This window comes from Natrix helvetica, assembly GCF_964273705.1.
Source record: "Natrix helvetica genome assembly, chromosome: Z".
Taxonomy (NCBI): domain Eukaryota; kingdom Metazoa; phylum Chordata; class Lepidosauria; order Squamata; family Natricidae; genus Natrix; species Natrix helvetica.
In genome coordinates this window covers 9,994,236-10,017,038 of record NC_138554.1, presented here as the reverse complement: position 1 = coordinate 10,017,038, position 22,803 = coordinate 9,994,236, and the positions used below count along the sequence as shown (strand labels likewise).

Genomic DNA, 22,803 nt, shown 5'->3' with positions numbered 1-22,803 from the left:
CGAGAAACACTGGAATAGTGAGTTCCTAGGAATGTCTCCAGCACATGGTCTCCACACCTATGTAGACCCTGTGTAAGTGAACTTTGAAAACCTAAAGAAGGAAATCCGGATGAGTAACTACTAGGGAATGGTAGCACAAGGATTTAGCAATGAGGCAGGCGCCCTAATCAGAGCTTTTAAACCACCTCAGCAGCGAACTATGCCTCCAGGGCAGCGTTTCTCAACTTCGTCAACGTTTAGGATTTGCGGACTTCAACTCCCAGAGTTGAAAGTGCCAGAAGACAAGAAACAACAGGTGGAAACTTATCAAGGAGAGAAGCAGCCTGGAATTGAGGAGAAACTTCCTAACAGTGAGGACAAATAACCAGTGGAACAGAAGTTGCCTCCAGAATTTGTGGGTGCTTCCTCACTGGAGGTTTTTAAGTTAGGCTGTTTGAAACTGTACAGGGTCTCCTGCTTGAGCAGGGGGTCAGACTATAAGACCTCCAAGGACCCTCCCAGCTCTATTCTGATCGATCTTCGAAGTAGGACAAACGCTGCTTTGGGATATGGGAGAGAATTTCACATGGGATTTGAAAAGTGTAGTCCTCAATGGAACTGCATCTACATGGAGGGAAGTATGCAGTGGAGTACCCCAAGGCTCTGTTTTGGGCCCAGTACTCTTCAACATCTTCATCAATGATCTGGATGAGGGAATAAATGGGGAACTCATCAAATTTGCCGATGACACCAAGCTGGCAGGAATAGCCAACACTCCAGAAGATAGGCTAAAGATACAGAAGGATCTTGACAAACTTGAACATTGGGCACTATCTAACAAAATGAAATTCAATGGTGAAAAGAGTAAAGTTCTATGTTTAGGCAACAAAAACAAAATGCACAGGTACAGAATAGGTGGTTCCTTGCTCAACAGTAGTAACTGTGAGAGGGATCTTGGAGTCCTAGTGGACAACCATTTAAATATGAGCCAGCAGTGTGCAGCAGCTGCCAAAAAAGCCAACACAGTTCTAGGCTGCATCAACAGAGGGATAGAATCAAGATCACGTGAAGTGTTAATACCACTTTATAATGCCTTGGTAAGGCCACACTTGGAATCCTGCATTCAGTTTTGGTCGCCACGATGTAGAAAAGATGTGGAGACTCTAGAAAGAGTGCAGAGAAGAGCAACAAAGAGGATTAGGGGACTGGAGACTAAAACATATGAAGAACGGTTGCAGGAACTGGGTATGTTTAGTTTAATAGAAAGAAGGACTAGGGGAGACATGATAGCAGTGTTCCAATATCTCAGGGGTTGCCACAAAGAAGAGGGAGTCAAGCTATTCTCCAAGGCACCTGTGGACAGAACAAGAAGCAATGGGTGGAAACTAATCAAGGAGAGAAGCAACTTAAAACGGAGGAGAAACTTCCTGACATTGAGAACAATTAATCAGTGGAACAGAAGTTGCCTCCAGAAGTTGTGAATGCCCCAACACTGGAAGTCTTTAAGAAGATGTTGGATAGCCATTTGTCTGAAACGGTATAGGGTTTCCTGCCTAGGCAGGGGGTTGGACTAGAAGACCTCCAAGGTCCCTTCCAACTCTGCTATTGTATTGTATTAAGAAGGGGCTGTTCCGTAACTTGAACTGAGTCACTTTTTCCTGGGTTTGTCTTTGCTCTCAATTTAATTTTAAAAAAAAAAACACGTGCTGTCCACTTACCGTCCTGCAGGCAAAGCCCCCAGTCCGGACTCTTGGAAGATAGCCCCGAAGAATGCCTGTGATATAGGAGCAAAGCAGAAAAAGCCAATGGTAAGCAATCCTATGAACGCAAGAACTCTGCAGTTGTGGATTTGCTAAGAAGATTCGTTAACCCGGGGTGGGCTTCAAAAATTTCAGCAACGGGTTCTCTGTCTGGTTGTGCGGGGCCATGGTGGGCGTGGCCTAGTCAGCCTCCTGCACCACATTTGGGGGGGGGGGGCATTTTCGCCTTCCCCTGGCTTTGGAGGCTTTCTTCGAGCCTCTGGATGGGCGAAAACTGCTTCCCCCAAGCTCCAGAGGCCGAAAATAGGCCCGTTTCCCCGCGCCTCTGTGCAGGCCCTGCCCTTACCTCAAATACAAAATGTGCTGCGTGGAGACTCCTGGGAGGGGCTGGCAGGGGTGGGGTGGGATTAGGAGGTTCTCCGAACTGGCCATAATGTTAGCTATGGGGTCACAGCCCACCCTGCATGCTACGTTTGGAGCAATGTTGGAGAAACAAAAATATCTTTTTTTTATCTAGCATCAAATGGAGAACCTTGAATATAGGATAAACCTCTTGGTTCTCCCCCCCCCCCTCCCCCAATTTTTAATTTTGATGTCACCGGGAAGATTTTTGTTGTTGTTGCTAATGGTCTAGACCAGGGGTGTCCAAACTTGGGAACTTTAAGACTGTTGAAGTCCACAAGTCTTAAAGTTCCCAAGTTTGGACACCCCTGGTCTAGAAAAACCCATCAACTCAGAATACAGAAATAGAGATGTTCAAAAAAACCACAAATTCAGGAAAAGAGGCTCTATTCCGTCTCTGGGTTTTCCTTTCTCATCAAATTACTTTCTTCATAACTACCGTATTTTTCGGAGTATAGGAGGCACCTTTTCCGCCCCTGAAAGAGGTTGAAAATGTGGGTGCGTCTTATACACCAAATGTAGCCCCACTCACCCGCCGGCCCTTTGGACTCTGCCTCCCAGCAATCTGCCTCCTTGCAGCAAACAGCCTGTTTCAGTTTTGGCTTCACAGCCTGATGAGCACAAGCAGCTGATTGTCGGTTGGATCGGCCTCCTGACAATGAGCTGTTTCAGGCTGCAGGGATTGCCATTGCCTATTGCTGCCTCCATGCGCCCCATTTTCTGCCTCCGTATCCCATTTTTGGCATCTGCGCCAAAATTATTGCCCCCAGGAATGGGTAGAAAAAGGGGTGTACGGAGACCGAAAATGGGGAATGCGGAGGCTGAAAATGGGACAGGGGGAGGTGGCAATAGACTATGGCAATCCCTGCAGCCTAAAACAGCTGATCGTCAGGAGGCCAATCCAACCAACAATCAGCTGTTTGTGCTGTTCAGTCTGTGGTGAAACTGAAACTGGCTGTTTGCTATTTTCTGCAAGGAGGCAAATTGCTGGGAGGCAGAGGCAGATTTTTTTTCTTGTTTTCCTCCCCAAAAGCTAGGTGTGTCTTATACTTCGGAGTGTCTTATACTCTGAAAAATATGGTACTCAATTCGTATGTCTTGTTTGACATCAATGATTAAAGAATATTCTTTCTCTAATGGAAATCCTTTTCAAATAATTAATTAAATATCTAATCCCCTAGTCTTGTGTCAAACAAACAATAATCAAAATCCATATTCTTGAAGACTTTTGGAAACCTCTTTTTTTAAAATATAACTTTCTCTCAGTCTGTATAAATCAGTTATTTAAGAAGAATACAATGAATAACTGACAGATTATATTTCAGGGTGCCGAAGAGCTGATCGCTGAACAGTGGCACTTCCTGTGGGAGAAATGGGCTGAGAGGCTTGGCCTATCCATTCTAACAAGCTCAGAATTTTGCTAAAAGTAGGCAACTCATGCCTCATTGGGTCATTTCAAAGATATTTTCTTACTAAAACAGAGAAACAAGACTGACCACAAGCAGCCAAAACAGCAGTGGGACTGACTTCTGACTTCCTGCTGGCTTCCCCATGGACTTTCCTTGCAGAAATCTGGCAGAGGGTGGGGGAAATTAACAATCACGTCACCACGGCTAGCACAGCAGTGTGGTGGCATGGTAGCACTGAAGCAGCCATGTCTTTGCCAAATTTCAATCCCACAGGATTTATGGGTGAGAATGACAGAAAGACCCTGGGCAGGCAGAAAGGCAGCGGCAGCAGGAACGACTTCCAATTTCCAGCTGGCTTCCCCATTGACTTTCCTTTAAAGGAAGCTGTCAGGGAGCGATGGAAAGGATGATCACTTCACCATGGCTGATTGAGGTAGCACTGAAATTTTGCCACATTTCAATCTCACAGGAGTCATGGATCCCAGATTGTGGTTGCATTCTGTAAGTTAGACCACTTGAGGTGCCTTGATTGAAAAAGTATTGCCCTACGATGCCCTGGTTTGCCCAACTGAAGGTTACAGACAATTAGACATGAGAGTTTTAGCAATATATATGGAGCAATGTGCAGCAACTTCTCACAACAGCAGCAAGCAAAATTGTTGAACAAAAGGCATAGGTGCACTAGCTAAAATCAGCTTTTACAACATTTTCTCCTTGTTCAGAAGGAATAAATCCTTTGATCCTTGATAATGAGCACTAGACACTATCGAGATACAATACAGGTAATAGGACCATAATTGAGCCCCCAAATTGCTAACTGAGATAGTTATTAACTGAGTTTTCTTCCATTTTACAACCTTTCTGGCCACAGTTGTTAAGTGAATCCCTACAGTTGCTATATTAGTAACGCGGCTGTTAGGTGAGTCTGGCCTCTCCATTGACATTGCTTGTCAAAAGGACACAATGGCCCCAGGACACTGCAATTGTCATAAATGTGAATCAGTTGCCAAGGGTCTGAGGTTTGATCATGTGACCGTGGGGATGCTGTAACAGTGGCGAATGCGGCTGTTACGTCACTTTCTTCAGTGCAGTTCAGAGGTGGCATGCAGCCAGTTCGGAGTGGTTCACAGTCATGGAAATCTATTGCCATCCTATTTAGGCACGTTTTCAAGCCAAAGCGCATGCGTGGAAGGCCTAGTGCAGCGATGGCAAATCTTTTTTGGCTCACGTGCCATAAGTGGGGGGAGCACAGGGGGGTCGTTTGCAGGCACCCATAATGCAATGCGCAACCCCCCCAGTGTGCATGCACGCACTACAGGCGCGCCCTCCCCATTTTTGCATCATTTTTTCACCCTCCTCAGGCTCCAGAGGCTTTATAGGAGCATGGGGAGGACAAAAACAGCCTGCCCCCACGGAAACCCCCCGGAGGCTTCACGGACCTTTAGGGGGCTTCCCTGAAGCCTCCGAAGCAGTCAAAACGACCCTCCGAGCACTTCCGGTTTGCTCGGAGGGTCTTTTTAAGTGCCCCAAAGGCTTCAGGGACCTTCAGGAGGCTTCTCTGAACCCTCAAGAGCAGTCAAAACGACCCTCCAAGCAAACCGGAAGTCACTTTCGGTTTGCTCGGAGGGTCGTTTTGAGCAGTCCGAAGGCTTCAGGGACCTTCAGGAGGCTTTCCTGAAGCCTCCGGAGCAGTCAAAACGACCCTCCGAGCAAACAGGAAGTCCATTCCCGAACTTCCGGTTTGCCCGTACGGCCAGTTTTTTGCGCTCCGGAGGCTTCAGGGAAGCTCCCCTGGCTCCTATACAGTCTCTGGAGTCTGGGGATGGCAAAAAATGGCTTTAAAAAAGGGTGAACTCAGCTGGCCAGCTGACAGGGCAGCGCCTCGCGTGCCCTGACAAATGGCTCCGCCTGCCACCTGTGGCATGGGTGCCATAGGTTCGCCATCCCTGGCCTAGTGCGTATGCTCACATTTGTGAACCTGTAGGGAAAGTAAGTGAATACCCCCCCTGGTGCGGTTCTAACTTTGAATGGTCACTAGAAGTGTTGTAAGTCAAGGACTACCTATGTAATCCTCTTCAAAGGCTAAATTGACACCTGGTTTGCACGCCCAGGTAAATCTCTCCCTTAGAAATGTCAGGGAAGGAACACACACCTGTTGTCTGATTTGTCCGTCTCCGACTCGCTGAAACTGCTCTCTTCATTTTCACAGCCATCTGTAGAGGGAAAAGTTTGCAGACTCAAGTGAATCATCAGGAATGGGCTAACAGAAAAGGACATTTAAGTTTATAATACAGACAAGCACAGATTAGGGACACTGGGGACGACTTCAGCACTGCTGTAACACAGAAAGCATCTGCCTCTGTTTTCGGTTTGGATTGAGAGGATGGGAGCTACAGTGTAACACTTCTGGAAAGCATCACGTGTGAATCAAACACGGGGGGGGGGGTCTTAGACTTACAACCGATTGTGTAGCAACCCTTGGAATTTACCATGCACGTCCCCAGGGGTGCTTATGACCCATTTCTGAAGTCCCCAGCATGAACATGTATGTTCTGACCTAGGCTTTCCCAGCAGCATGAAGCCGAGTCCTCGTCCCGATAAACCCCTTTTATTTAAATTACAGTGAATTCCTCTCCAGCAAAGTCTTTCCTCTCCCACAGTCTTTCAAGACAGTTCACAATTACCGACTTTTATCAGACTTGGAGAGTGGCCAGGCCTGTATCTTTTAGACGTCGCAATACTTGGCAAGAATACAGGAATGGACGAATTGTCTCCTGCAAACTCCACTCCCCTTTCGCTCCTCTTTTATTCCCCCCCGGGAGGGGCCATTCGCCGTCCATCTGTGGCCTTACTCCCAAGTCGACCCTTGTTCCTTAGCTGTTCCCTTCGTTTGGCAACTCTGCGCATGCGCACACTGGGAACAGGCTCCATCTGTTCTTCTGCCTCACTGATGTCTGACTGCAAAGGTAGCTGATAACTGGCATACGGCCCTGGCCTCCTCTCTGCCTCCGACACAGAGCCCTCATCAGAGCCTTCCCCAGACTCCAAGACTGGCCCATGTTCCTCCCCAACCTCCTCTCTGTCCGAATCTGCTGCCAGCTCCACTGGCCGCTGCCGGGCCACAACAATGTAGTTTGGGTGTTCAACAACTGGCTTCTATTGACAGTCATTTGCAGTGTCTCGTGGTCATAGGATCACATTTTACAATGGGTTTTCTTTGCTGAAAACTGGACTTGCGACTATAAGAGGCAGGCTCCAAGATGGTCGTATGTCGAGGACTATGTGCAACTCAAAGTAAATGAGCCAAGCCCCATTGTCAGTAAGAGAGGGAACAGATATATATCCCTCTCCAATCGGATCAGAGATGGTGAAACTTTCCTGGAGATCTAGAAAACAAGACCTTTGCCCTGTAACAAATGTTTTGAGTCAAAACACATTTCATTTTCAGTGCTCAGTTTCTAGTCCACAACGGGCTGCTGAGGGAGAAATATTGGGGGAAACGGGAAAGCCTTCCAAGCAGAAAAACTGAGCTGCTGCATTTGAAAAAAAGGACATTTCAAACTTTGTACTTTTTCAACTGAACGGTCTCTGGTGCTCCTTGCCCACCCCAGCCAAAAATGCCCCCTCTGGTTTTGAAATCCAGCCCCTCTGAGTAGCCCCTTAGCTAAGAAAAACATGAAAGTGTTCTTCCCTGCCCTTTCACCACAAAGCTATTCACTTTCAACTATGTTAAGATGTGTGGACTTCAACTCCCAGAATTCTACAATCAATGACCACAAAACCTCTCAGTTTCAACTACATTAAGAAGTGTGGACTTCAACTCCCAGAATTCCAAGCCAGCAACCACAAAGTTTATGTTTCAACTATGTTAAGCTGTGTGGAGTTCAATTCCCAGAATTCCACAATCAGCTACCACAAAATTTCCCAATTTCAACTATATTAAGAAGTGTGGACTTCAACTCCCAGAATTCCACAACTAGCTACCTCAACGTTTCTCAATTTCAACCATATTAACAAGGATGGACTTCAATTCCCAGAATTCCACAACTAGCTATCCCAACGTTTCTCAATTTCAACTATATTAACATGGATGGACTTCAATTCCCAGAATTCCACAACCAGCTACCACAATGTTTCCCAATTTCAACCATATTAACATGGATGGACTTCAATTCCAAGAATTCCACAATTAGCTACCACGTTTCTCAATTTCAACCATATTAACATGTATGGACTTCAACTCCCAGAATTCTAAGCCAGCTACCACAAAGTTTCTGTTTCAACGACATTAAGATGTGTAGACTTCAACTCCCAGAATTCCACAGCCAGCAAAACCGGCTGGGGGAATTCTGGGAGTTGAAGTCCACACACCTTAAAGGGGTTGAGGTTGGGAGATACAGTTTTACCCCAAGAGGATGCAAATGGTACCTTGACAAGGGCTGTCACTCAGAGGTGAACCTTCCAGAGGTGGAGGCGGCTGAGTTGGCGGAGGAGGGAGACCCTGAGGCAGCAGGGGTGGGGGCTGGGAGGGCGGAGGGGGGGCTGTGCACATCTGGGGGCGAGCCTGAGAAGTGGGCAGGGGCGGAGGGGTCTGGGAAGTTGGGGGAGGTGGGGGTGGCTGAGTGGGGGGAGGCAGCATGAGAAAGCCTTCCCCGACAGCAAAAGGAGAGACCCGGCCAGGAAGGTGATTCATCTCCAGTGGGTATTGGAGGGAACTCCGGCGAGCCGAGGACCCCAAAGAGCTGCGAGGAGGTTTCATGGGGGCTTTGGGTGGGATGGCCGGGGGTAGGAGTTCGCCATCCAGAGAGATGGAGCCCCCTCCTTTGTTGCGACGGGGCGGCTTGGGCATCAACGGCGGGCAGCGTAAGGGAAGGGGCTCGGCTGTGGAACGGTAGCTGGTCAGCACGACACCCCCTTCGGGGTGCCCGTTGGTGGACGGCGGGGAGTCGAGGGGCTTTTTGCTTCGGGACGAGCGGCGAGATTTCAGGACCCTGCCCGCTGCGGTGGAGGAAGGCTGAGCAGGCGAGGCACTGATTCCTAGGGATTTTTGGAAAAAGGCTCCCCCTTCGTCGGCGGAGGATGAGAGGTCTGAAGCCAGCCCGTTCTCTGTCTCCTGCAGCCGGGATGTTGCGGGGACCCAAACTAAGACCATGCCCGGGTTCTGTTGATGGCAAAGGCAGGGGCAGCCGGATGGACAGGACGTGGGAAAATCCAGCCCGTTTTGCTCCACCTCCGATAATACAGATGGCTCGTTTTCCTTGCAAAGATCTGAGAGGAAGCAGAGGAAGAGAGAGAATTGTTATTTGCTTTATTTCTTTATTTATGCCCCACTTTAACTGCTTTTACAATTCCTATTTCCCCTACAACAGCAACCCTGTGAGGTGGCTTGGGCTAAGGCAGGGGTCGGCAACCTCAAACACTCAAAGAATCACAAAGGTCCTAACTGGAAGCCTCCCATTCAATTCTGGAGCCAACCAGAAGTCCGGTTCCTCCACCATAGAGTGTCCTCCTAGCGCAGCATCCTTTTTCCTCTACCTGTCGTAACTGAAAGCCCTATCAATTGTGGAGCTGACCGGCCAAAGGGAGCCACAGCAAAGGGATAAAAGAGCCACATGCGGCTCCAGAGCCGCAGTTTGCCAGCCCCTGGGCGAAGACAAAGACTTGACTTAGCCCATAGTTACCCAGCCGGCTTTTGTGCCTAGAGCGGGACTAGAACTCACAAACTCCTGGGGATAGACCTAAGGTCGCTCGGCCGACTTTCATACTTAAGGCAGGACTAGAACTCCCAGCCCCGTGGTGATTGGTCCAAAGTCAACCAGCCAGCTTTTGTGCATAGGGCGGGACTAGAACTCACAGTTTCCCGGTTGATTGGCTAAGGACAGCTGGTTTTCACGACTAAGGTGGGACTTGAACTCACAATCTCTTGGCTTTCTAGCCTGGTACCTTAACCATTAGACCTCACTATCTACTGAATGAAGGAGAAGAAAACTTCTGGTTTGCGGCAGGTAAGAGCACAGGACAAGAAAACATTTCATGACTTCCGCGGTTCACAAATTCAAGCAACCCCCCCCCCAAATTCCAGTTATTATAAGTGCCGTTTTTCTAGCCTTGATGGAACCAGGATAAAACTCAGAAATAAGCCGTTTACCATATTTTTGGGAGTATAAGACACACCAAGGCTTTGAAGAGGCAAATTCAAAAAAAAATTTTTTTTTGCACTCTGCAGAACTCCCTTTTTTTTTTAAAAAGAGGCATGCATAGCCTTTAGGAGGCTTGTAGAGTGTTCCTAGAGGGTGGGGGTCCCAAAAACGAGCAAAAAAATCCAGTTTTTTTTGCAAAAACGGACCCATTTTTTGTCCAAAAATAGGGCATGCATAACCTTTAGGAGGCTTATAGAGTGCTGCTGGGGGCTGGGTGGGCAAAATTGAGCACAAAACGTCCCCAGGAGCACTCTGGAAGCCTCCTAAAGGCTATGCACGGCCATTTTGGTGAAGGGGGCGGGGTTTCAGGAGGCAAAAAATGCTGTATTCAGTGTATAAGACGCACCCAGATTTTCACCCTCTTTCTTGAGGGAAAAAGGTGCGTCTTATACTCTGAAAAATACGGTATTTCTACTTCACTGATGGAAACCCACAGAGCGCAGAACTGAACACTTTCTCTCTTGCAAACTGCTGCGAAGTTGGAGTTTATGCTGAGCCCACCTTTGCCAGTCAGTGGGCTCGCATTTTTTTTAAAGGCATTCGCCACAACTGAGCCCAAAGTTTATGTTGCTAAGTGAAAAAACCGTTAAGCGAGTTTTGCCCCATTTCACGACTTTCCAGCCACTTCTTTTTTTTTTAATAAAAAGTTTCTATTTTATTTTTTAAAATATGAACATTCCATCTTTTCTTAAACAGTGTGTCGTCTGGGTACCTGAATATCTCTGTGCAATAACCATCGGAATTTACAAAATACTTCACTACAATACAATACAATAGTAGAGTTGGAAGGGACCTTGGAGGTCTTCTAGTCCAACCCCCTGCCTAGGCAGGAAACCCTATACCGTTCCAGACAAATGGCTATCCAACATCTTCTTAAAGACTTCCAGTGTTGGGGCATTCACAACTTCTGGAGGCAACTTCTGTTCCACTGATTAATTGTTCTAACTGTCAGGAAATTTCTCTTCAGTTCTAAGTTGCTTCTCTCCTTGATTAGTTTCCACCCATTGCTTCTGGTTCTGCCCTCAGGTGCCTTGGAGAATAGTTTGACTCCTTCTTCTTTGTGGCAACCCCTGAGATATTGGAACAATGCTATTATGTCTCCCCTAGTCCTTCTTTCTCTTAAGCTAAACATACCCAGTTCCTGCAACCGTTCTTCATGTTTTAGTCTCCAGTCCCCTAATCATCTTTGTTACTCTTCTCTGCACTCTTTCTAGAGTCTCCACATCTTTTTTACATCGTGGCGACCAGAACTGAATGCCGTATTTATTTATTTTATTTATTTATTTTCCAGGATTTATAGACCGCCCCCTCTCCCCGAAGGGACTCGGGGCGGTGTACAGGCGTCTCATTAAAACAAATACAAAAGATAAATATCCTATCCCCTTAAAAACGAATTAAACCTGATACAGCTGTACAGAAAAGTAAGAATTAAAAGCAACTAAAAAGCATACCCCTAAAAAACTTAAAAATGCAGGCTTGAGGGACTAAAATTGGGAATTAGGCCAGGCCGGCTAAATTGAACAGGTGGGTTTTTAGCTTCTTACGGAAGGAGCGGAGGTCAGTGGTAGTCCTGATATCTGGGGGGAGGTCATTCCAGAGGGTCGGGCCCATCACAGAGAAGGCCCTACTCCTGGGCGTCGCCCGCTGGCATTGCCTAGTGGACGGCACCCGGAGGAGTCCCTCTCTGTAAGAGCGAATCGGCCGAAGGGATGTATGGGGCAGGATACGATCCCGCAGATAACTAGGTCCTGTGCCATGGAGTGCTTTAAAGATGATAACCAACACCTTGAAACGCACCCGGAAAGCCACAGGTAGCCAGTGCAGCCCGCGCAGCAAAGGTGTTACGTGGGAGTATCTAGTAGCTCCCACAATTGTCCGTGCGGCCACATTCTGAACCAGCTGCAGCCTTCGGGTGCATCTCAAGGGGAGCCCCATGTAGAGAGCATTACAGTAGTCCAGTCGAGACATCACAAGTGCATGGGTGACTGTGCAGAGGGCGTTCCGGTCCAATAGGGGACGCAATTGGCGCACCAGGCGAACCTGGTGAAACGCCCCCCTTGCCACGGCTGTCACATGGTCATCCATTGACAGCCGGGTATCCAGGAGGACACCCAAATTGCGTGCCCGATCCATGGGGGCCAGCTGTTCGCCCCCAATGGCCAGTGATGGACGTAACTGGTTGAACCGGGGTGCCGGTAGCCACAGCCACTCCGTCTTGGACGGGTTGAGTTTGAGTCTGTTACCTCCCATCCAGATCCGAACGGCTTCCAGACATCGGGACATCACTTCGACGGCATCGTTGGGGTGGTCCGGGGTAGAGATGTACAGCTGCGTGTCATCAGCGTACAGATGGTAATCTACCCCGAACCCACGAATGATCTCGCCCAGTGGCTTCATGTATGTGTTGAACAGGAGGCGAGAGGACCGACCCCTGCGGCACCCCACAAGTGAGCGGCCTCAGGCTCGACCTCTGCCCCCCTGTCAACACACATTGTGTTCGACCAGAGAGGTAGGAGGAGAACCACCGCAGAACGGTGCCCCTCACCCCCAGCCCCTCCAGGCGACGCAATAGGATACCATGGTCGATGGTATCGAAAGCCGCCGAGAGAGCTAACAGGACCAAGATGGAGGAGCAACCCCCATCTCTGGCCCTCCAGAGATCATCCACCAACGCGACCAAAGCCGTCTCCGTGCTGTGACCGGGCCGGAAGCCGGACTGGCGCGGATCCAGATAATCAATTTCTTCCAGGTGCCGTGGGAACTGTTGCGCCACCACACTCTCTACAACCTTCGCCAAAAAGGAAAGGTTGGAGACGGGATGGTAATTAACTAAATTAGCTGGGTCCAGGGAAGGCTTCTTGAGTAGAGGCCTCACCACCAATTAACCACCAATTAACTAAATTAGCTGGGTCCAGGGAATCCACCAATTAACTAAATTAGCTGGGTCCAGGGAAGGCTTCTTGAGTAGGGGCCTCACCACCGCCTCTTTCAAGACGGCCGGCAGTATTCCAAGTGTGGCCTTACCAAGGCATTATAAAGTGGTATTAACACTTCACGTGATCTTGATTCTATCCCTCTGTTGATGCAGCCTAGGACTGTGTTGGCTTTTTTGGCAGCTGCTGCACACTGCTGGCTCATATTTAAATTGATATTTAAATTGATATTTAAATATAAATTGATCAACTACATTGATATTCATTCTCTAATCTTACAATTATGGTGTATTAAACAGACACGGTGGCTAAGACGCTGAATTTGTCGATCAGAAAGGTCGGCAATTGTGTGGTTTGAATCCCTAGTGCCACGTATCGGAGTGAGCTCCCGTTACTTGTCCCAGCTTCTGCCAACCTAGCAGTTCGAAAACACGTAAAAATGCAAGTAGAAAAATAGGAACCACCTTTGGTGGGAAGGGAACAGCGTTCCGTGCGCCTTCGGCATTTAGTCATGCCGGCCACATGACCACGGAGATGTCTTCGGACAGCACTGGCTCTTTGGCTTTGAAACGGAGATGAGCACTGCCCCCTAGAGTCAGGAATGACTAGTACATATTTGCGAGGGGAACCTTTAAACAGTTGAGCATAGTAAACCTATTCATTTCCCCCCCCTTTTAACATATCTTCAAATAATATAATAGTAACATTAAGCATAATCTCATCATCATATTACTAACAACTATCATATTGTTTACATAACTCTCTCTCTTAACATATTTTCTACTCTTCTTTTATCTCTTTTTATTTCCAACTTCCATTTTTATTCTTTCCGGCCGCTTTTCTTAAGTGAATCGCGGCAGGTGTTAAAATGAATAACACGATCGTTAAGCGAACCAAAGGCTTCCCCGTTGACTTTGCTTGTTAGAAAGGTCACCAAAGGGGATCGCGCGGCCTCAGCACACGGCAGGGTCGACTTGGGAGTAAAGCCACAGGTGGACAGTGAATGGCACCTCCCATAGGAAATAAATGAAGAGTCCTAAAGGGGAGTGGGCTTTTGCAGGAAACAATTCGACCGTTCGGTCATTAGATTCATTTCAGGAGTGTGAAGATCTGTCCGTGAATCTCAGAGACTCAGTGCCCAGTCTTTCCTTGCATAGCACCTAACTTGGAAAATATTTACATGGCAGCTTTCCAAGATAGATAATGTCTGTAGTCATAAATATTCCTTTGAAATACTGTTTGCCAGGCCTTTGCTGAATGGGAATGAGAGGAATTCACATTTGTTTAATGAAATGGGTTTTCTCGGGACCAGGATTCTGCTTCGTACTTTTTGGAGCAGCCTAAGAACGTTAAGCGTGAAAGCCAGCTGGATGACTTTAAGCCTGATCTAGAAGGAATCTACTAGGATGCATGGAGCCATCCAAAGGATCATAGCAAACTCTACTTTCTTGAACCCTAGTCAAAGCTGGCCTACTTACCCAACCGATCCAGGATCTCTTTCTCTCCAATGGCTTTTCCTTCCTTTTTCTCATCTTGCTGGCAGCTGGAAGGCAGCGATTGGACAATTTTTCCCGCTTCCTCTTTCTCCGGCGGACTCGTTTGATCGAAGTGTACCACGATCTTGCGAACGGCGCCAGATTTCTGCAGCTTGTGCAAGGAGTGAGATGTGCCGCCTGGGTGTTTGGTGGCCGGAGAGCGCCCGTCCTTCTCCAGCGGCAAAGGAGGGGTGGGAACCTGGAGCAGCTTGGCGGAGTCCGGCCTGGGAGGCAGGTAAGGACGCGGCCTGGTGGGCGGACGTGGCTTGATAATGCGAGTGGGTTTCTGAGAGGGAGGCGTGGCGGGAGGCAGCGGGTCTGAGGAGGACATCTTCACTCCAGGAAGGTCATCTGGAATAGCTCCTCTGTGGCTTCATTTCCTGCAGGGGAAGGAGAAAAAAAATGGCAATATTGTTAATTTATTTATTTATTTATTCTTCGCATTTCTAAACCGCCCCCTCTCCCAAAAAGGGACTCGGGGCGGTGTACAGTCCACACAACAAATAACAGATAAAATACAAATATAAATATGACTATAAATATACGTATATATGTGGAGGAGGTTAAAATTAAGAGTACTGTACTGTAATTGAATTCTATGTGCTGTGCCGAAAGGAAGGGGGATGTTATTTTATGACATTGGAGACCCGTAATGTTCCTTGTAATGGCCATATTACATATGTGCAGGGAGTCCTCAACTTAAGACTACAATGTGCGCACGCATGCCCCTACCCACAATGCAATGCGGCCGTCCCCCGCACATGTGACTCCCCCCCACGCGGCCTACTCAGCCTTCTGCACCATGGTGGGGGGAGCTCTTTTCGCCCTCCCCAGGCTCCGGAGGCAGGAAAACAGCCTCCCCCAAGCTCCGGAGCCCCTCCGGATGCTGGAAACAGGCCCATTTCCAGACTTCCAGAACTTCCGGGAGCCCATTTCTTGCCCTCCCAGGCTCCCCTTAAGCCTCAGGGAGGGTGAAACCTTCCTCCCTGAAGGACGGAAGGGAGGGAGAGATTGGCCCAAAGTCAGAGTTTGCAAACTTTAGAGTGGATTTGAACCTTCTAGTTTCGGCCCGACGCTTATCTGTGCTTTAGGCTACTTTGCAATAGTTTTAGCATGCATTTTTTGTGTACTTCTTCTCACATTAAAAAAAAAAAGCAACATAAAGGCCACAAGAAAAAATAAAGAAGTAGCCTACATCCTTCTCAGCTTTTTTGGAGAAACGATTTAGATGTATTATTCTATACAGGGACGAGACGGGGCTTTTTCAGTGACGCTCCAGTTCTGTGAATTCCTTTCTAAAAGCCACGAAAGGGCTTTTCCATAAGTGTTTTTTACAACTGTCTTTTAGTTTGTCAGTTTTTCTCCCTCTCTACTAATTTCAATTACCTTCCACCTAAAGACGATAGTCTGTTCTTTAAAAGACTGCCTTTTAAATTGCTATTTAAATTGTTGAGCTGAATAATGATTTATATTTATTACTACCACAGCTGATAACCCGGTGTTATCCTGGTATTTATTTATACCCGGATAACGATGTCCAGACCAAATGCAATTTCTAATGTTGGATTTTCCCCCTTAACAGAGGGAGCCCCCTGTGGAGTACTGTGAAGCCATTACCATGACAACTCCACTGCGCTGTACAGTAGAATTTACGGCAGTACAGTAGAAGCCATTTTAAGGCACAACAAGCTGTATCTTAACAGAACACACACCCCGAGAGGTGCTAGGGGTGTCTAACCCCAACAGTATTTTTTTCTCCAGAGAGTAAGTCATCTATGTATCAAGTTTTATTGAAATTGCACCCACCAAAAGCACTTACATTCAGTTTCACAGTGCATTTACAGCCCTCTCTAAGCGGTTTACAAAGTCGGCTTATTGTCCCCAACAATCTGGGTCCTCATTTTATTCACCTCGGAAGGATGGAAGGCTGAGTCAACCTGCTTTGTGGGAGTGGCTTGCCAGCCATGTGACCGGGTGCCGTCCACTAAGCAATGCCAACGGGCGGCGCCTAGGAGTAGAGCCTTCTCTGTGATGGGCCCAACCCTCTGGAATGACCTCCCCCCCGATATCAGAACCACCACCGACTTCCGCTCCTTTCGACAAAAACTGAAGACTCACCTGTTCCGTTTAGCCGGCCTGGCCCATTTATAGTTTTATTCTACCTCCTGGCAGATATTTTAATTGGGTATTTTTAGGGTATTTAAATATTGCTTTTAACTACTTTACTTCAGATATGTACAGTTTCTTATTGCCTCCTCTCTGTGTTTGTATTTTCTATTTATTGATGTGTTTTTATCTGACTGTACACCGCCCCGAGTCCCTTTGGGGAGAGGGGGCAGTATAAAAATCTAAATAAAAGTAAAAAGTAAAAGTAAAAGGGGTGGGAGTGGCTTGGTAGTCATGTGACTGGGTGGGCATGGTCAACTTGTAAAATGTGGTGAAACTCACTTAACAACGCTCGTGCTTAGCAATCAAAATGTTGGCTCAGAAACTCTGGCATTTGAAGCACGCAAGTCTTAAAGCTGTCAAGTTACAAGACCCTTGCACCCCTAACCCTTTAGAAAAAAAACCCAGGGGTGTTCAAACTTGACAGCTTTAAGACTTGTGGACTTCAACTCCCAGAAATCCTCCTCCAGTCATGTTGGCTCAGGAACTCTGGCATTGAAGTATGCAAGTCTTAAAGCTGTCAAGTTACAAGACTCTTGCACCCCTAACCCTTTAGAAAAAAAAACCCCAGGGGTGTTCAAACTTGACAGCTTTAAGACTTATGGACTTCAACTTCCAGAATTCCTCCTCCAGACATGTTGGCTCAGGAACTCTGGCATTGAAGTGTGCAAGTCTTAAAGCTGTCAAGTTACAAGACCCTTGCACCCCTAATCCTTTAGAAAAAAACCCAGGGGTGTTCAAACTTGACAGCTTTAAGACTTGTGGACTTCAACTCCCAGAATTCCTCCTCCAGTCATGTTGGCTCAGGAACTCTGGCATTGAAGTATGCAAGTCTTAAAGCTGTCAAGTTACAAGACTCTTGCACCCCTAACCCTTTAGAAAAAACAAACCAGGGGTGTTCAAACTTGACAGCTTTAAGACTTGTGGACTTCATCTCCCAGAATAACTTCTCTAGTCATGTTGGCTCAGGAACTCTGGCATTGAAGTATGCAAGTCTTAAAGCTGTCAAGTTACAAGACCCTTGCACCCCTAACCCTTTAGAAAAAAAAACCCCGGGGGTGTTCAAACTTGACAGTTTTAAGACTTGTAGACTTCAACTCCCAGAATTCCTCCTCTCGCTCTTCATCTTGATGATGTGCGGACGGGCGGGGGGAGGGAGCTGCAACCGGTTCTAAACGGCACGGTAGATTTGTGGAACCTCTTCTATAGAAGAGGTTAGAACTGGCAAGAACCCACCCCTGGTTCCGTTTCGTCATTAAACCATCTTTCCAATCAGCCTCCAAGTTTCCAGTGTCTTTCTCCCAGCTTGGAATGGAACCAGATGGGATTTTTTTTTTCTTCCAACCCCACGTTGTAACTTGCGCACAAATTCTCCCTGCCGTTATCCCTGGAGAAGCTGAACAGGGAATCCTACCAATCATTATTATTATTTTTTTGTACAGTTTACAATCTTTCATCGACGTCTTGCAAGCCAAGGCAGGGAAATCTCAGCGGCAGGCTGCGACGCAACTCAGAGGGATTAGGTCTGCGATGCGCTGGAGCCAAATTTTCTTGCAAAGGCTAGCTGGAAACGGGATTTCAAGCTGGGTTTAATTCATCGGCAAGGGTTCGCCCATGCACGATCCTTCCGATTCATCGCTTGGAATGGACTTCTGCAATCTCGTTTATTTCTTCCCTGTTTTCTGGCAGCACGTCCTGCCCTCTCCCGCCTCCTGTCAGACTTTCCCAGGGTGCGGCTCTCGCACGCCCATCCAGCTGGGATGAAACTGCGTTCAGCCTGGTCAGAGCAGCGTCTTTCGTGCCCTAGAATGAACATCACCTGCCTCAGAAGACCTTTTGAAAAACAACCTTCAGGTTTCTAGCTCTCAAGGAACCTTATCAGAAAAGATTCAAGGCCTTGAACGGAGGGGCAGAAGACACGGGCTTTGTAATGTCAAGCAACACAGCTCGTTTGTATTTTAACTTGATTTATCGTCTCTCTTTTAAAAATGATATTCAGGCTTATGAGCTGTTAACGTTCCTGAAAAAAAAAAGATTGTTAGCGCAAATTGGCGTTTCTTTATCTCTTTTGTGACCTCCAAACAACCCTTTTCCTTTCAATTACGTCTCTTTTAACACCAGGACTCATTTTAACGAACACGTGTGATTTTATGGGGTGCAAATATGTACGTGTTTGACTACATGTGACTGATTTCCTATGCGAATGGAGGGAGCAGGGTAGGTGGTGGAGCAGCATTTAGGCCGAAAACCAGTGTTTCTCAACCTTGGCGACTTTAAGTCCTGCGGACTTCAACTCCCAGAATCCCCCAGCCAGTTGGCTGGGGGATTCTGGGAGTTGAAGTCCGCAGGACTTAAAGTCGCCAAGGTTGAGAAATACTGCTTAAAACCCTGTCATTGAATTTGGTAGCTCAGTGCACCAAAACCTGGAAAATACAGGTAACCCTCAACTTACAACCCTAGTGACTGTTCAAAGTTACAACGGCACGGGGAAAAAGTGATTTATGGCCGTTTTTCACCCTTACGACCAGCAGTGGGATTCACATACCTTCCCTACCAGTTCGCCAATGTGAGCGTGCTTGCACGCACACTGGGTTTGCTCACACACATCGCATCTGCGCACTGCCTTCTGAGCATGTGCAGTGCTCGCGCATGACACCAGGTCAGATGGGTGGAGTCTTGGAGTCTCCCGCAGCGGCCGCTACCGGTTCACCCAAACTGGAGAGAACTGGCTGAACGCCTCCTGTACTTACAACCACTGCAACATCCCCCTGGTCGTGTCAACCAAATTCAGGCGCTTGGCAACCGGCTCACATTTATGACCGTTGCCGCGTCCCGTGGTCACGCAAACCCCCCCATTTTGCGACCTTCTGACGAGCAACGCCTAAAGGTGAAACCAGGTTCACTTAAACGACGGCGTCGCTAATTTAACCACGGCAGCGGTTCAGTCCACCACGGTGGCAAGGAAGGTGGTAAAACGGAGCAAAATTCACTTCGCAAGGGTGATTCACTTTGCAACAGAAATTCGGGGCTGGATCGTAGTTGTAAGTCGAGGACTTCCTATGTTGCTTTAAAAAAAAAATCTCCAGTCTACGGTAATTGGTTTCCAATAACTTATCACATCAGGCGTACGTGCCTTCCCAGGCACTAAATAAAATAATCTCAGGCTGGGTGGGGCTGGGAAAAAAATGCAGCGCTCTCCTCTCCCCCCACTCTTCCTGCTTCCAACCTCTTCCTCCCACCCCACAGATGAATTCCCAGCCTGCCCAATTCTCTTCCAACGTGGGACGGGGGATTTCAACACCCGCAGGCACCTTTCCAACCCCTAAAATGTAGACGCGAATGTCTGACTCACCGGTTGCAAGCCGAGAGGATTGGTGGGGGAAGACAGTTGGGCTGAGACGGGTACAAGAATGAACTGAAGACAGCTGCTCCCACAGGGGATGGGGGATGTCAACTGCCCGGAGGGAGGGTGGGTGGGTGAGAGATATTTTTGGGCCAGCCACGGGGGTGGAGAAACTCGGGATTAGTGTCTGGAGACTGGGTCAAGAAATAGAACAAGGGAGGCATAGATTAAGCACGGCTGCAGGGAAGGGTAGCTGAGGTTACTGGTCGGCAACTGGCTGCCCTTCAAATGAAAACCAACCCCGGTATAAACTCTATAGTACCACTCACTTTGGTTTATTGATTAAAAGAGAGGAGTAACACTCTGGAGGGACGCAGAAAAGCATCTTAAGTAAGGGCATCCCACCCCCATTTTGGAAAGGTGCCAGACTGTGGACTACTAGGCCATCAATGGCCAATAGGATTTGCACCTCACATGGCGTATAAATGGGGCACAGTATTTGTTCTGACCGAGGCTTCCCGAGAGCATGAAGCAAAATGTAAAAAAGATGTGGAGACTCTAGAAAGAGTGCAGAGAAGAGCAACAAAGATGATTAGTGGACTGGAGACTAAAACATATGAAGAACGGTTGCAGAAACTGGGTATGCTTAGCTTAAGAGAAAGAAGGACTAGGGGAGACATAATAGCATTGTTCCAATATCTCAGGGGTTGCCACAAAGAAGAGGGAGTCAAACTATTCTCCAAGGCACCTGAGGGTAGAACAAGAAGCAATGGGTGGAAACTAATCAAGGATAGAAGCAACTTAGAACTGAGGAGAAATTTCCTGACAGTTAGAACAATCAATCAGTGGAACAGCTTGCCTCCAGAAGTTGTGAATGCCCCAACACTGGAAGTCTTTAAGAAGATGTTGGATAGCCATTTGTCTGAAACGGTATAGGGTTTCCTGCCTAGGCAGGGGGTTGGACTAGAAGACCTCCAAGGTCCCTTCCAACTCTACTATTGTATATTGTATAAACTCCATATCCTGACAAAAAAACCCTTTTATTAATTTACTGTGAATTCTGCTCATTCACATCCAGCAAAGTCTTTCAAGGGAGGATTTATAGTCACAGACCTTATCTGGCTCGATAAGGCCAGATATCTGCAAAACCTGGTAAGGAGTCTCTGGAGTCACGAACCAATTAAGTGAATTCATTGACTCCTGCAAACTCCACTCCCCTTTCGCTCCTCTTTTATTTCCTCTGGGAGGGGCCATTCATCGTCCAACTGTGGCCTTACTCCCAAGTCGACCCCTATTCTTTAGCTGTTCCCTTCGTCTGGCAACACTGCATACGCGCACACTGGGAACAGGCTCCAGCTGTTCCTCTGCCTCACTGATGTCTGAAGGCAGCTACTAACTGGCATATGGCTCTGTCCCCCTCTCTGCGTCCGACACAGAGCCCTCATCAGAGCCTTCCCCAGACTCCAGGACTGGCCCATGTTCCTCTCCAACCTCCTCACTGTCTGAATTGGCTGCCAGTTCTGCTGGCCGCTAGCAGGCTAAAACAGTATTCTCCCCCCAGTGTGACGGCGGGGTCCCACAGGTACATGCGCCCTGCCCCCCTGCGCATATGCCCCAGCCTCCCCTCGTCCATTGTTGGCTTCCAGGTTGGTGCAGGAAGCTTTCCAGGCCCAAAATGGGGCATGGGGTGGGGGGGTGCGAGGTGCGCAGCCCCCCGTGCCCCATTTTGGCTTCCAGGTTGGTGCAGGAGAACTCCCATGCCCAAAACAGGGTGCGGGGGGGGGAGCACACACGTGAAACCCCAAAATGCAATGCGAGCGATCCCTGCACATGCCCCTATGCCTGAGTGTGTGCCTCCCACCTCACAGGGATGTTGTTGTGGGCAAATAAGAGAAAAGCCTGTTGAATAATGTCCGCTGCCTTGAGCTATTTGTGAAAATAATAAAAGCTGGGATATAAATGATAAACTATTTAAAAAGTTAACTACACTTCCATTCCTTCTCTTTCTTTTGGGTATGCAACTTAGAACTGAGGAGAAATTTCCTGACAGTTAGAACAATTAATCAGTGGAACGGAAGTTGCCTCCAGAAGTTGTGAATGCCCCAACACTGGAAGTCTTTAAGAAGATGTTGGATAGCCATTTGTCTGAAACGCTATAGGGTTTCCTGCTTAGGCAGGGGGTTGGACTAGAAGACCTCCAAGGTCCCTTCCAACTCTACTATTGTATTGTACTGTATAAAAAACCCGCATCGGGGTGGAATGAAGCATTCAGGCTCTTTTGAGACTGTAAACGCTAGCCGGAAGTCCCCGTTTAAGGCTAGAACAGGAAAGAGAAGAGAAGGCCCCTGCCTATTGCAGGGCGTCATTTGCTTTATTTATCTGTCAGGATCTGCTCTGAGGAGGAACAGAGTTGGAAACAGGAGCATCGGCAAAGTATCGAGGTTGCCATGGCGACCTCTCCCCCAACCACCCACCCGAGTGGTACCTTGAGATTTCCAAATGAGGAATGACTTCCTTGACAGCTGTTCAGGGGGGGTGGGATGGTTTAACCGAACAACCTGAAATCTCTGCAACGGGGGACCGTCTGGCTCAATTCCTGCCTGTCATTTCTAATGTGTGTGTGTGGGTGGGAGGGGGGGGGGAAACCCCTGCAGATTACTCTGAAGGTTTTGTTGTTGTTTTTTACACCCAGTTGCTCAGCCCTACTACAGCCGAGGCCCCGGAAGCTGCAGAATTCACAGCCAAATCCATGACGGCAAAAGACAAAGACTCCGATTCCCAGATTTTTCAGTTTTGGTTTTTTTTTAAAAAAAATTTGCACAGAGGAGTTACGCTCTGGTGCAGGGGTGCCAAACTCAAGCCGCTCCATACACGGATCTGGACCTTGGGGTGCTTAGATCTGCCCCCCCCCGGGGCGACTTAGAAACAACGAACAACCGGCCCATGGCTCTCCCGAGCTCCGTTTTCGCCGGCAGAGGGTTGCAGCAAGCCGTCGCAGCTGAAAACGGAGCTCGGGAGCCTGTTTTCGCTTGTGCCGCCACAGACGCCCCTTGCCGACACGAGTGACGGCAAGCTG

The 22,803-nt window shown here is 48.0% G+C and overlaps 1 protein-coding gene across 2 annotated transcripts in view; it reads right to left on the bottom strand.

Annotated features, from left to right (window-relative positions):
• LOC309401075 (rho guanine nucleotide exchange factor 15-like) overlaps positions 1-22,803 on the bottom strand; it is a 97,233-nt gene that overhangs the window by 31,179 nt on the left and 43,251 nt on the right. For both annotated transcript variants that reach the window (XR_014176753.1, XM_081970019.1), the window contains exons 2-5: positions 14,162-14,598; positions 7,979-8,818; positions 5,703-5,763; positions 1,698-1,753 (exon numbers count right to left, since the gene is read on the bottom strand). Coding sequence is in view for 1 of the 2 variants with exons in the window: in XM_081970019.1 (XP_081826145.1) it covers positions 1,698-1,753; positions 5,703-5,763; positions 7,979-8,818; positions 14,162-14,549 (1,345 nt within the window). In the remaining variant the exon portion in view is untranslated. The remainder of the gene's footprint in view (positions 1-1,697; positions 1,754-5,702; positions 5,764-7,978; positions 8,819-14,161; positions 14,599-22,803) is intronic.